This window comes from Protomyctophum parallelum, assembly GCF_964188405.1.
Source record: "Protomyctophum parallelum genome assembly, chromosome: 6".
In the NCBI taxonomy this organism is placed as follows: Eukaryota; Metazoa; Chordata; class Actinopteri; order Myctophiformes; family Myctophidae; genus Protomyctophum; species Protomyctophum parallelum.
In genome coordinates, this window is record NC_139701.1 from 33,139,218 (window position 1) to 33,151,091 (window position 11,874).

Here is an 11,874-nt window from a genome sequence, read left to right on the forward strand (position 1 = left end):
CGGACTGTTTGGACTTCCTAACATTGTGCGTGCAGAAAGTTTTGTTTCATAACAGTGGACCTTATTCACAGCGGGTCGTTCTCCTTGAGTGGGTGGAGTAGTATAGGCCTATACATTTTGGCTGCAATGGCTGATATATCGACGATGAGTATAGTTCTTCATAGGCTGCCGAATGAATCACATAGCCTACATGGAGAGATGGAGCCATCATGTACAAATGGGAAGACATGATAATAGAATATAACTACGGTCAGCTGAGTTGACTATAATGACCTGAAGCACGCAGGTGTGCTGTTCCGGCGTTTCACCTGCAGGTTGCAGCATTGTTCCTGAAAAGGATCAGGTCTCGCTCACCTGGCTGTTCACCTGTCACACTACAAGGCGTGCTTTATAGGCTATAACCATATCTGTCAGTTTATAGTCACTGCTGTTGTAGAGATATCGAGAACAATTTTAGAGATTTGAATAATAGGCACCGAAAATACCTCATGTTCCACACGGCCAGTCTAATCTCTATCACCCTATTCACAATGCGTGCATTGTAGGCCTATATTGCCAAAGTCCGTGCCATTTCATTTTCATAACAGGGACTGCAAGGCCTTTGTCATTTATACCAGTAAAGTAAGTAAGTTTACTCATTGGCTACTGAGTGTATATAGGCCTATATTTATAAATCCTCTATCAGAATCAAATATGGCAAAGTTAATTTAAAGGGTACTTTTTACAAACAAAAAACAATTATTTGTAGACTTTACTAACTGTTCTGCTATTTTATTAATACAAAACAAAATGAATGATTATGTATCATAGGCAATGCTGCAGCACGAGGTAATTAAATCAGCCATATACCTATGCAGCTGGAACATCTGCACGAATGCATGTGTCTACTATAATTACATTGCAATATGATTGTGAAATGGACCATTCTGCATAATGAGTAGGCCTGCTTTATGTTTAGAACCGCGAGTATATATTTGTTTATTCATTGATTGAATACTTTATTAACAAGATGAACAGTATACGGATACAGTCAAATATAGTATGCTAAACTTATAATACATGCATGCATGAAGCCTCGTGGAGATTGTTTCCATTGTGGTCCATTGACCATTGTATCACCAGCAATATAGGCTATAATAAAATATACAACACAATAAAAACAATTGGGATGAAGATAGGTCGGGCCAGAGAGGATTCCAAGATACTCAAGGAGTTAAATGTTCATTTGTATTTTGTAGAACAGGACTTATTAGTTAACTTTGAGTTATAGGGACGGGTCGACTTTTAACAAGAATATGTCATTGTGATTGCTGTTTTACATCAGAGTTGGCTACTTCCTTCACCAGTGACACGCACAACACAGCCTGGTTAAAGAAATGTGACGTTCTGAATCAAGCATCAAGATGCATGGGTTTATTTGTGTATAGCCTTATATGCTCATATACTGCTCATACTCACATGGTATGACCATGTGTTGCAACACATGGTATGATCATGTGTAGCAACGACAGGTATAGTATAGTTACACGAAAACGGTATGGATAACACAATAAGCCTCGGGGACTTGTTTCCATTGTGGTCCATTGTGACATAACATGTCTGAGCAGCTAAACATAGCCTGCCCTGATGAGCTAAACATATAGCCTGTACTGATTAGCATATAGGCATGATTCTAAATAATATGCAAAACTGCGTCATGTAGCCTAAATATATTTACTTGATTTGGGTTGGGTTCAAGGTTGAAGCTGTTGCAACCATGGTGTGGGCCTTTGGTGCATGTGAAAACAATAATAACCACCGGCGCAGAATAACCTCCTCGACCAACGGTCGGCTCGGATTCAGCACCGTGGAGAGCTCGAATGTGTCGACTATAAACCGCCTCTTATTTTAGTTCTGTATAGGCTAATATGTTGTATTAATCTCTTTTCTTTTTCACAAGTTTATTTTATCCTATTAATCACAACTTATAAAAGCACGTTGAAGGCATATTATATAGTATTTCTGTATATTCATAATTATATTCATTTTAATAGGTTATTGAGATAAATGATAAATAATAGACGCAGTGCTATATGCGAAGTTGGTGTTGATGATAATATAATAATAATTAATAATAGCCTAATAATAATAATGTATATTAATTTGTTATTAATATAAATTGTTTGTCCACGTTATTATTGAACTATTTTAAGTCAAGTCTAGTCTTGTGGTTTTTGTGGTTGACTTGGACTGCAGCTAAATGTTTCGTTCATAACGTTCTGAGTTCAATGTAAACGCACAAATCCAAAGCACTGATTCCCAACCTGTGGGTCGGGACCCATTTGTGGGTCGGACCAATTTTTATAGGTCGAGTAAAAATTCTATTTTCCTTTCCTTTTTTTGTACATTTAAAAATAACACACAAACACATCTAAGAAATTGCACAAATAAATAATTAAGAAGTAGCCTAGGCCTAGTGGAAAATAGCCGATACAAGCTCGCAAGTATTGATCTGCTATATTTTCACTATATAGTTTGGGTCCCGGGCAATTGGGGCAACCAATGTAATGCATGTATACGAGCTGTTGCACTGATGTTGAATCAATGTAGCCTATATACTTGCAATTTCATATCCTGCCCACAGTGCCCAGGGAGGGACTGCAGAAAAATGTGGTTGAATTGCAAAATTTAAAAATATACCTATTTATAGAAGAGGGGCGTGCCTGTTGCATTAAACTGCATGTGTCTGTGTGATGCAGTGGTATATAGCCTATAGTTTGTCGCTGAACAGAAGTGGTGGTAATGAAGTATGAGCTATCAAACATCACTCTCTCTCCCTGCAATTTAGCCTACTAATTATGAAAACTCTGGACGCTTGATGTAAACCTTTCAAGATTTTTATTAATAAAAATAACAGGCATGCATGAATCAATATTATAGCAAAACAGTATTTCCATGCTTTTTGTCCAGCCATAGAGGAGCATGTGATTCTCATCGCAGCTCTGACAATATATATGCAACACTCTTTTACACAACAATATTTTATGCAGCAGGTCATACAAAAAAACATTACAATATAAATAGATTTCAACATATGGCACTTGGTAGCCGTCGTACAGTAGAAATGACCTATGAACCATTATATCCCCTCCCCCAAGACAAACACACACACCCACACGCACGCGCGCGCGCGCACACACACACACACACACACACACACACACACACACACACACACACACACACACACACACACACACACACACACACAGTCTTAATTTACCACATACAACAATACGCATTTGACAACTTGACAAGACGCCACTTTGCACGTTAATCACTGCATGCTGACTTATAGCCATGCATGGCATGAAGATACAGATCCCCCAAAACAGTTAAACCAAAGCAAAGAATGACAACTAACACACCGCCCACGAAAGTGCACATATGGTTACAACATACAAAGTAGTCCAGTGTTGTGGCTGTGTTATATAATTATATAAGTTATTATGAGAGCAACGAGTCTATATGGAAACTTCCGCCTCGCGCCGTGGGCATCCTCGGCGCGGGGAAAGCCTCTGCCTTCGGCATGCCCTGTGACGTCAGGTGCAGGTATGATGCGAGGGCATCTCTGCTGTGCTGCTGCTCGCTGCTGCTGTAAGAAGCTGCCTCTGGCACGCCGCTGCACCTGTGGTATGCCTGCTGCGCGGGCCCAAAGGCCGGGTAGTTCAGGTTGTAGGGCAACATGTGGGCCCCGACAGGGGGGGACCAGTACAGCCGGGCGCTGGGGTTGGCATTATTGCAGTCTGTGTCGGTGCCGCGGTGTGCCACATCCTCCCTCCTTTTGAACGGCGTGCTGAGGATGCTGTCGATGGCGAAAGAACTGTAGAACTTCCCCCCCGCCTTCTCCTGTCGCGAGGAGGGCGCCGCGCCAGCAGCAGGGATGGAGAGGCGAGGGTCCTCGCTGGGGGTGTGGTGGTGGTGGAGGATGTCGGGGCTCTCCTGCTCCTTGGCTTGTCTCTTGCTGATGCGCTTTCTCCTGCGGCGGAACACCCCGTCAGCGAAAGTGTATTCGCTGTGCGGGTTGAGCATCCAGTAGTTGTCCTTGCCCCAGGGCCTGGACGGGTCCCGCAACACTTTGAGGAAGCAGTCGTTGAGTGACAGGTTGTGGCGCACAGAGTTCCGCCAGCCGGTGTAACTGCCTCGGAAAAACGGGAACTTCTTCATCAGATAGTCGTTTATCTCTGCCAGAGTGAGGCGACCACTGCCCGAGTCGCGTATAGCCATGGCGATGAGAGCGATGTAAGAGTAGGGGGGCTTGGGTCTCCGGGTGTACGGCTTCCCTTTCCCATCGCTGCTCTGCGTGACAGGTGCGGGGCTGTTGGCCACACAGTCTCCGTCCGAGCCCAGCTCGTCTCCGGACAGGGGCGAGGGGACGCTTGCCTCGGCGTCGATGCAAAACTCCATTGGCTTCTGGACGAAGTGGTTTGCAGAGAAAATTTCGAGTTTCATTTTAAAAATGTAAAGTTTCCGCTCGGTCTCACCTGTGTCTTTTAGACTGTTCAGTGTTCGTGAATCTCAGTGAGATTCTTGTTTAAAAATGTATATAAAGACGACGTGAAAGTTCTGTCGAATTACCGGTGACAGAGCAGGTGTAAATCAAGCAGTGTTCTGTAGGAATCCTGAAAGCGGAGATCGCTTTCTGTCGAGGGAAGCTCCGTCTTTTGAAGAGCGGGAGGCACCCTAAACCCGAGCTGCTTGCTGCTTAATTCAGATTTCTCTCCGGAGACACGCGTGCCTTGTTATAATATAATCCCTCGGCAAGGGACGGCCCACAGGCGTGGTTAGCATCTCAAATCCATTGAAGCGATTGAAGGATAGATAGCCTATAATTTCACTCCAACATGCCACGCCAGCGATTAAAAACATAGAAAAGAAAAGATAAAGGTCATAGAGAGAACAGTGAGAAATAGTGAACATTTTACAAACTGTATCCTAATGCTGTATACCTGTACCCTATTTGTTTCTCCCCTCTCCCTCTCTCTCTCTCTCTCTCTCTCTCTCTCTCTCTCTGCCTGCCTGCCTGCCTGCCTGTCTTTCTGTCTGTCTGTCTGTCTGTCTGTCTGTCTGTCTGTGTCTATCAGTCAGTCTTTCTGTCTGTGTTTGTAGGCTATGTGTCACTGTGTATCAATCAGAGTCTGTCTGTCTGACTTTTAGTGTTAGAGGTGTCGCAAGTGTGGATGTTGATTTGAGGTTTTATCATGTCTGGATGAAGGATGGTGATGCAGAATACAAAATTGCGTCTTGATTACAGTTTCCTATAAAGACCCACTAACAGGAATGCTTTATTCATATTTTATTTTATTTTAATCTACAAGGTTGATTAAACAAAATCATTTTGCAATGTATTTTATTTCCCAGGCAGGCTTCAATGTTCAAGTTGAGCCATGCATCAACTAATCCTTAAAGTTATTGAAAAAGTGTCTTTTACTGTTTATCATCCATCATAATCCCTCTTTGATGTTCACTATCCAAGTTAATGTAATGCATGTTCGGGGAACAGCAAATTAGACTTAATCACTCGACAAGAGCTGTCGAAGGTTGCACGCACCGTCTCCAGCTGAACAATGTGCAGGCACAGCGACAGAGACAACAAAACGAGAGAAACAGAGCAACAGAAAGGTTGATTATGTTGCGCTTTTCATATGCGGACTTTTGTCTCTTAATTGGAACTGTGCTTAAGGCAGCCTTTGACTCTGAAGGAATGGGGAAGTAACACAAACGCAATGCTGTGATGACACACAACTGTTAAAATAGATGGTATTGGGTTCCATGAAGTGCACAATGAAAGATATGTAAGCTTGTGTTAAATAGGTTTGCCCAGACTTCTAAAAACAAAGAATTAAAGGTCGTGAGAAGTTCAGAGAATGGCATTTGTGCGGGAATGAGGAGGATGTACTGGGGTAACCCTAAACTTTAGCAGCATAATCTTAATCATAAGGTCTAACTGCATACGTCTCATCCAAGACACATTACGCTTGACGTTCATAACATCAGCAACCAAACACGCAACATTTGGCCAACCTTCTTTTCCGTCAACACTTGTAAGCCGGGATGGCGATGCAGAGAAGTTTGAAAGTAACATGACTTATGAGCTTGGCCTGGGGCGGGCGATAATCATTAAACTGTCTACTGCTATGACACACCTTTACACAGGCCGCTGGCTATTTGGACTTGGGACCTGAGCTTTACCAAGTATAGCTACAACTGCAGACAAGCAAACCTGCACTATCATGGCTTTCATAACCGCATTGATGATGATTTCAAATCAACTGATCATAGGCTTCTGTCTCTCTCTCCATTCTCTCTCACACAAACAATAGGCTTTTTGCTAAATATAAGACTGAAGATTGGTCATCTTTTCAACCCATCTCTCTAACCCAACCTATTCACCAAGTGTAAACCTTCAATAAATGCACCTTCCTAAAGTCTGTGAGATTTAAAAGAAATAGCCACAGTACTTCTCTTGAAACAAGTTTTGCTATAGTGGTTCATGACACTTCACACAAATTAATCTTTTTTTACACAGAGCAAAAAAAACTCTGATCAGGGTCAGGGACCCAAAAAATGTGGTGCTGCTTGGCTCATAGACATATATAAAGGCTAGATGGCTCAAGGCGGAGTCCTTGACGTAGTTCAACCGGTGGCCATCTTGCTTCGGGACTACAGTACAGTATGTTCAATGGCAGCACAAACAAAAACAGTCATAACTCGCTCAAATCTTGACGGATTTACAAACGGGTTGGTTTATTATACAAACGTTGTCAACGTGGCTATGATTCAGGACGCTTAGTCATACTGATGCTCATTAACGTCACATAGGTGAACCAACACATAGGTGAACACGGACATTGCTGTTCCTTGGAGTGGTTGCACCACTCCATTTTTGGGACCCATTACAATGTCAATTAACACTCTGGATTTTACTGTGTAGCACAGCTGAAAACAATATGTTTTGGCTGAAACTGCAGAGGCCCACCACTGTGAGTCTAAACCCAGAACTAATGAAAGCAGTCTCACGTGCGCTATCATTATCACCATCATTGCCAGACTCTGAAAAGAGTTTCAAAGAGGGTTTTAAGACAGCTGAGTAATGGGGCAGTGTTGGGAGGAAGGCGTTCCTGCTCTGTGCTCATATCTTTATGCAAGTGCAATGAAGTTGTATTCAATTACCCACACGCTGCCAAGATGGCCATATTCACACCTGTGCTGAAACAATTTGCCGTGAGAGGTAATGCACCTGTTTTCATTCTGTCTCTCGCTTGCTCGATCCATCACTCACTCACTCACTCTCACTCTCTCACACACACACACAGACACACACACACACACATGTTTTCAATTTACTTTTTATTGAATTTTAATCAAACATACATGTAAACAAAACGACTATGACAATTGTACAATATACGTACAATACACAAGGGGAGATATTTGCCTCTATTCTCTATTGATGATCATAATACATAAGTACCTCAAACAGGTGCATCTGCTTCTACAGGTTAAACAGATTTAACTGAATTTAAACAAAGTCAGGTCTTATGGTAGAGTAATCCATCTAAACCACTTATCTGTGAAGAGTTCAACCTGACCTCTAAAGCTGAATGTAATTCTCTCCATAATAAATATACTATAGATTCAATCAATCCATCCATTTATAGTTTGTATAACATTTGTAAGCCACTTTTTTGTTAAGGCTTTTTTGGATGCCACCAGCAATACCCTTGGTGGTGTTTTCTTATAGCTGATGAGGGATAATCACGTCTAAAACTACAGGTGGTTTTGCACAAAGGTTCTCGGCAGTGGGATCATCAGTGACCTTTACATTGTGTTGCCACAGAGATTATTTCAGCAATGGCATCTCATTGTCTGCGGCTCTTCAGGGGTCGCTGAGGTCAGATGAATCAACTCCACCAGGCGAGGGAGAAAAACAAGCCGACTATAGCACTTGTTGGTAGTGTGTGTCTAACAGAATTGGCACCTTGTTGTTTTAGAAAGCCTTTTGAGGCCCTAAGTGTCCCATTTGAGTGACAAGTGAAATCTCTTTAAGTGTCGGCGCGGGTGGAATGCCAGCAATGCAAACTCACCCGGTGAATCCAGCGAGGCGTCTAAAAATAGCTACACCTCTGTGGCGGGCCGCACTCACACGCTAACCCTCGTCTGCATGCCTGCCGATGACTTCTTACCTGCATTGCATCTCTGTTCTCTTTCTTCTCTGTGACTGAAGGGTGTCCGGCCCTCATGGCCCTGTGTAAATAAAGCACAGTGCACTGCGTGAGCATGGAAGAGCGGGCTGGTGAGCTAGAGGCGCTGTGTAACCAGCATTCTCCAGATTCTGGGCAGTAGATCCAGTCCCTGACAGGCCCGGCTGATAGTAGACATGCTTCACTGGGGCTCCCAGGTAGGCAAAAGCCTCGAAAGGGCTTGGCATTTCCATGCCAATTCCATTAATTCTTTCACTGTGTGTGTGTGTGTGTGTGTGTGTGTGTGTGTGTGTGTGTGTGTGTGTGTGTGTGTGTGTGTGTGTGTGTGTGTGTGTGTGTGTGTGTGTGTGTGTGTGTGTGTGTGTGTGTCTGTCTGTCTGTCTGTCTGTCTGTCTGTCTGTCTGTCTGTCTGTCTGTCTGTCTGTCTGTCTGTCTGTCTGTCTGTCTGTCTGTCTGTCTGTCTGTCTGTCTGTCTGTCTGTCTGTCTGTCTGTCTGTCTGTCTGTCTGTCTGTCTGTCTGTCTGTCTGTCTGTCTGTCTGTCTGTCTGTCTGTCTGTCTGTCTGTCTGTCTGTCTGTCTGTCTGTCTGTCTGTCTGTCTGTCTGTCTGTCTGTCTGTCTGTCTGTCTGTCTGTCTGTCTGTCTGTCTGTCTGTCTGTCTGTCTGTCTGTCTGTCTGTCTGTCTGTCTGTCTGTCTGTCTGTCTGTCTGTCTGTCTGTCTGTCTGTCTGTCTGTCTGTCTGTCTGTCTGTCTGTCTGTCTGTCTGTCTGTCTGTCTGTCTGTCTGCGTCTACTCAGGTGGGTGTGAAAGTGTGTGACAGTGGAATGGAGGAGTAAGCTGCATGCATTCCATCGAGTTTATTCCCTTGAGCGTGGATTACAGTTATTACCCAACAATGTAGCCTTCTAAACGTTTCTTACATGCTCGGTTGCACTGCTTTAGCACCGTACCCCTTTTTTGTTTTGGAAGATAAATAGCGGGGGGGCTCCAGTCCATATAATCAACAGCACACCTGAACACTTTACAGAGGAAAAACAAAGTTCCCCACACAATGATTTTTCGGGTGTTTTGACACACACAGCAAGCATCACTCTAATGCACATGCAATACTCTACCTGCAGCAAATATGTGTTAATTGTTGCATACCTGTAATAAACACACACATGTGACATGCACACTTGCACACATACACACACCCACTAAGTAGGAGTTTTCATATGTGTGGTTTGTCGAACATAAATCTCTGTTGCTTTTATCTGAGCCATAACTAAATGAGAATGTGAAATGTGGGGCAGAATATCCTGCAGTCAGTTGGCAGTGGCAGGTTGCTATTTTAGGTTCCTTGCATTCTTACCTGAGGTGATCACACCCTGCCAAACCAACAGGGAGAAAAAGAGTTGCATATAAATAAACGAAGGTAACAAGGGTATAATTAAAGTAATTAAGAAGAGAGGTGAAGTACAGGTGAAGTGCAGGTGAAAGGTACGCACTGGAGCCTCCATCACACGTAAGACAATGATGTCATTTTTGGGACCCCCACAATTCATCTTAATGCAGTGTTTAAAATAATATTGTGCGTGTGTATACGCATGTATGTGCTAATGTGCATTATTGTGCGAGTGCTTCCATCTTTTTTTTTTTTTTTTTTTTTTTTGTTTTAAGATTTTTTTTTTGCGGCTTACGCCTTTTATTGATTTTTGAAGGGACAGACAGTAGGCTGACAGGAAACGGGAGAGAGATGGGGGGATGACATGCAGTAAAGGCCGTGTCGGGTCCGGGAGTCGAACCCGCGGCACACTGCGACTGGATTACCAGTCCGGTGCCCAGACCGTTACGCTACGGCCTGGGCCGCTTCCATCTTGACACGGTGCTTTTAAGGAATTGCCCAAGGCCTGCGTCATGGTTCCAAGGTACAACGGCAGTCAGTCACAGGTCAACTTGAATTTGAGTTTCGGAACTCTGACCAGAGACGGTGCGGACCTATAACCACATTAACCCTAAAAGCCCCAAAAAGTTGATATACGAGCTCACAACACAGCTCATAGATCCCGTCTTGTGGACACAGAAGGAAAAGAGGAGGGGGCCATGTACAGACCCCCGGGGGACCGCAGGCTAAGACGTATATAGGGATTAAGTGGTTAATCTGGGGTAACTCAATGTAACCCCAGTATAAAACAGGGTGACCACCCTAATCCCTTCGCTACAAAAAAATAAAATGTCCCTGCGTGCCTAGCAATGGCCCTCAACCATGCGGGCCACATGGGCTCTGTTCCTGCCCTATCTGCCTGCTATCGCCTATCTGAGCTCTTCACACGCTATAGAGCCCCCCTCTCGCACGCCGAGTCTCTCCACAGCTGGGGAGTGGGGTGGTGGGGGAGAGGCACAGTGAACAAAAGAAAAAAGGGAGCAATGATTGATCTGGGCTATAGACACCTAGCGTTATCACCGTGGCTGATATGGCCTCCCTTCCATTCAGCAGCGCTGGAGGCTGTTTTTTATGTAAGCATAAACACACAGCCAAATCAGTACCTGCGCAGCGCTGTTTACCTGGCAGCCATTCAGGCCCTTTCTGTCTAAACTTGAAATAGGATCCAAACACTCTACTCACGCATAGTGGTTTGCACGAGATGCTTGGCCCTGCCTCCCAACCTACCGCGGGGCTCCCGAGCACTACTTTCACACCGTCTGAACCCTCAACCGCCCCTTCTTATTCCTCTGATTGAGAGGTGGAGCATCTCAGCCCCAGGGCCCTAACTGCAAATATACGGATGGTTTTAGGGAGTAACCGAGGTATCAGCTCCTATACAACCTCAACAAACACACAGACTGATTGGTAACATTGGTCTGTGGGTTATATTTATTTGTTTTTCAGTTGTGCATTCGAGCAAAGTGTGTAAGGAGTAAGGACTAGACCTTTTTAATTTGTTCATTTTCGTTATTCTGTGTGACTCTACAGTGAGGTCTGCCCTGATAAATAAACACCATTGGCCGCTGCCATATTCAACTTCTTCTCTTTACGTCCCAAATAAGCAATGGTGCTTTAAGTGTGCGTGTGTGTCACACGTGTGTCAAACACAAAGACAGATGCACATTGACACACTTAAAGTCTGCAGTGTGATTTCAACGGTAGTTTTTCCCCCGGCATACTGTGACAAATATCAGGGTTAAATGTATTAGTTTCAGCAATAAATGCATACCCTTTCTCATATCTACAGTATGCTTTTAGATATACATGGGTCAGTGCATGTGTAATTAGAGACCTGCTGCTCCTGGGCAGATGTTACTGTTTGTAATGAGTGCTATTAGATATTGATCCGGTGATATTTCGTATATTAATATCATTAAGGATCGGAAGTTTGATCGGAAAAAGGCCTAATCTCCTCCAGCTGGCAGTGGGGCTGTAATGTGTCCTGTGCGTCTGCTCTGAGGAACTGTGCCATTGATCCGTTGGAGCAAACAGCATCTGCTTGGGTGCACAGCAAACCACAGGAACCTGTCTGGCTCTACTTTGTATCGGACAATACAGTACACAGTCAAATCTGCAGTGTTTAACTCTGAGAGTCTACATAATATGGAAACAAATCCTGCAGATCCTGAGGTCCATTTGGTTCCATTTGGATAACCTGAGTTATA

General features: G+C 43.9%; 1 protein-coding gene across 1 annotated transcript; it reads right to left on the bottom strand.

The window, feature by feature from the left end:
- Positions 1–3,255: 3,255 nt before the first annotated feature.
- Positions 3,256–4,748, bottom strand: foxq1b (forkhead box Q1b). The gene has a single exon (XM_083768195.1). It carries the CDS (start codon positions 4,489–4,491, stop codon positions 3,487–3,489), a length of 1,005 nt encoding a protein of 334 aa, XP_083624321.1. The 5' UTR covers positions 4,492–4,748; the 3' UTR covers positions 3,256–3,486.
- Positions 4,749–11,874: the final 7,126 nt, after the last annotated feature.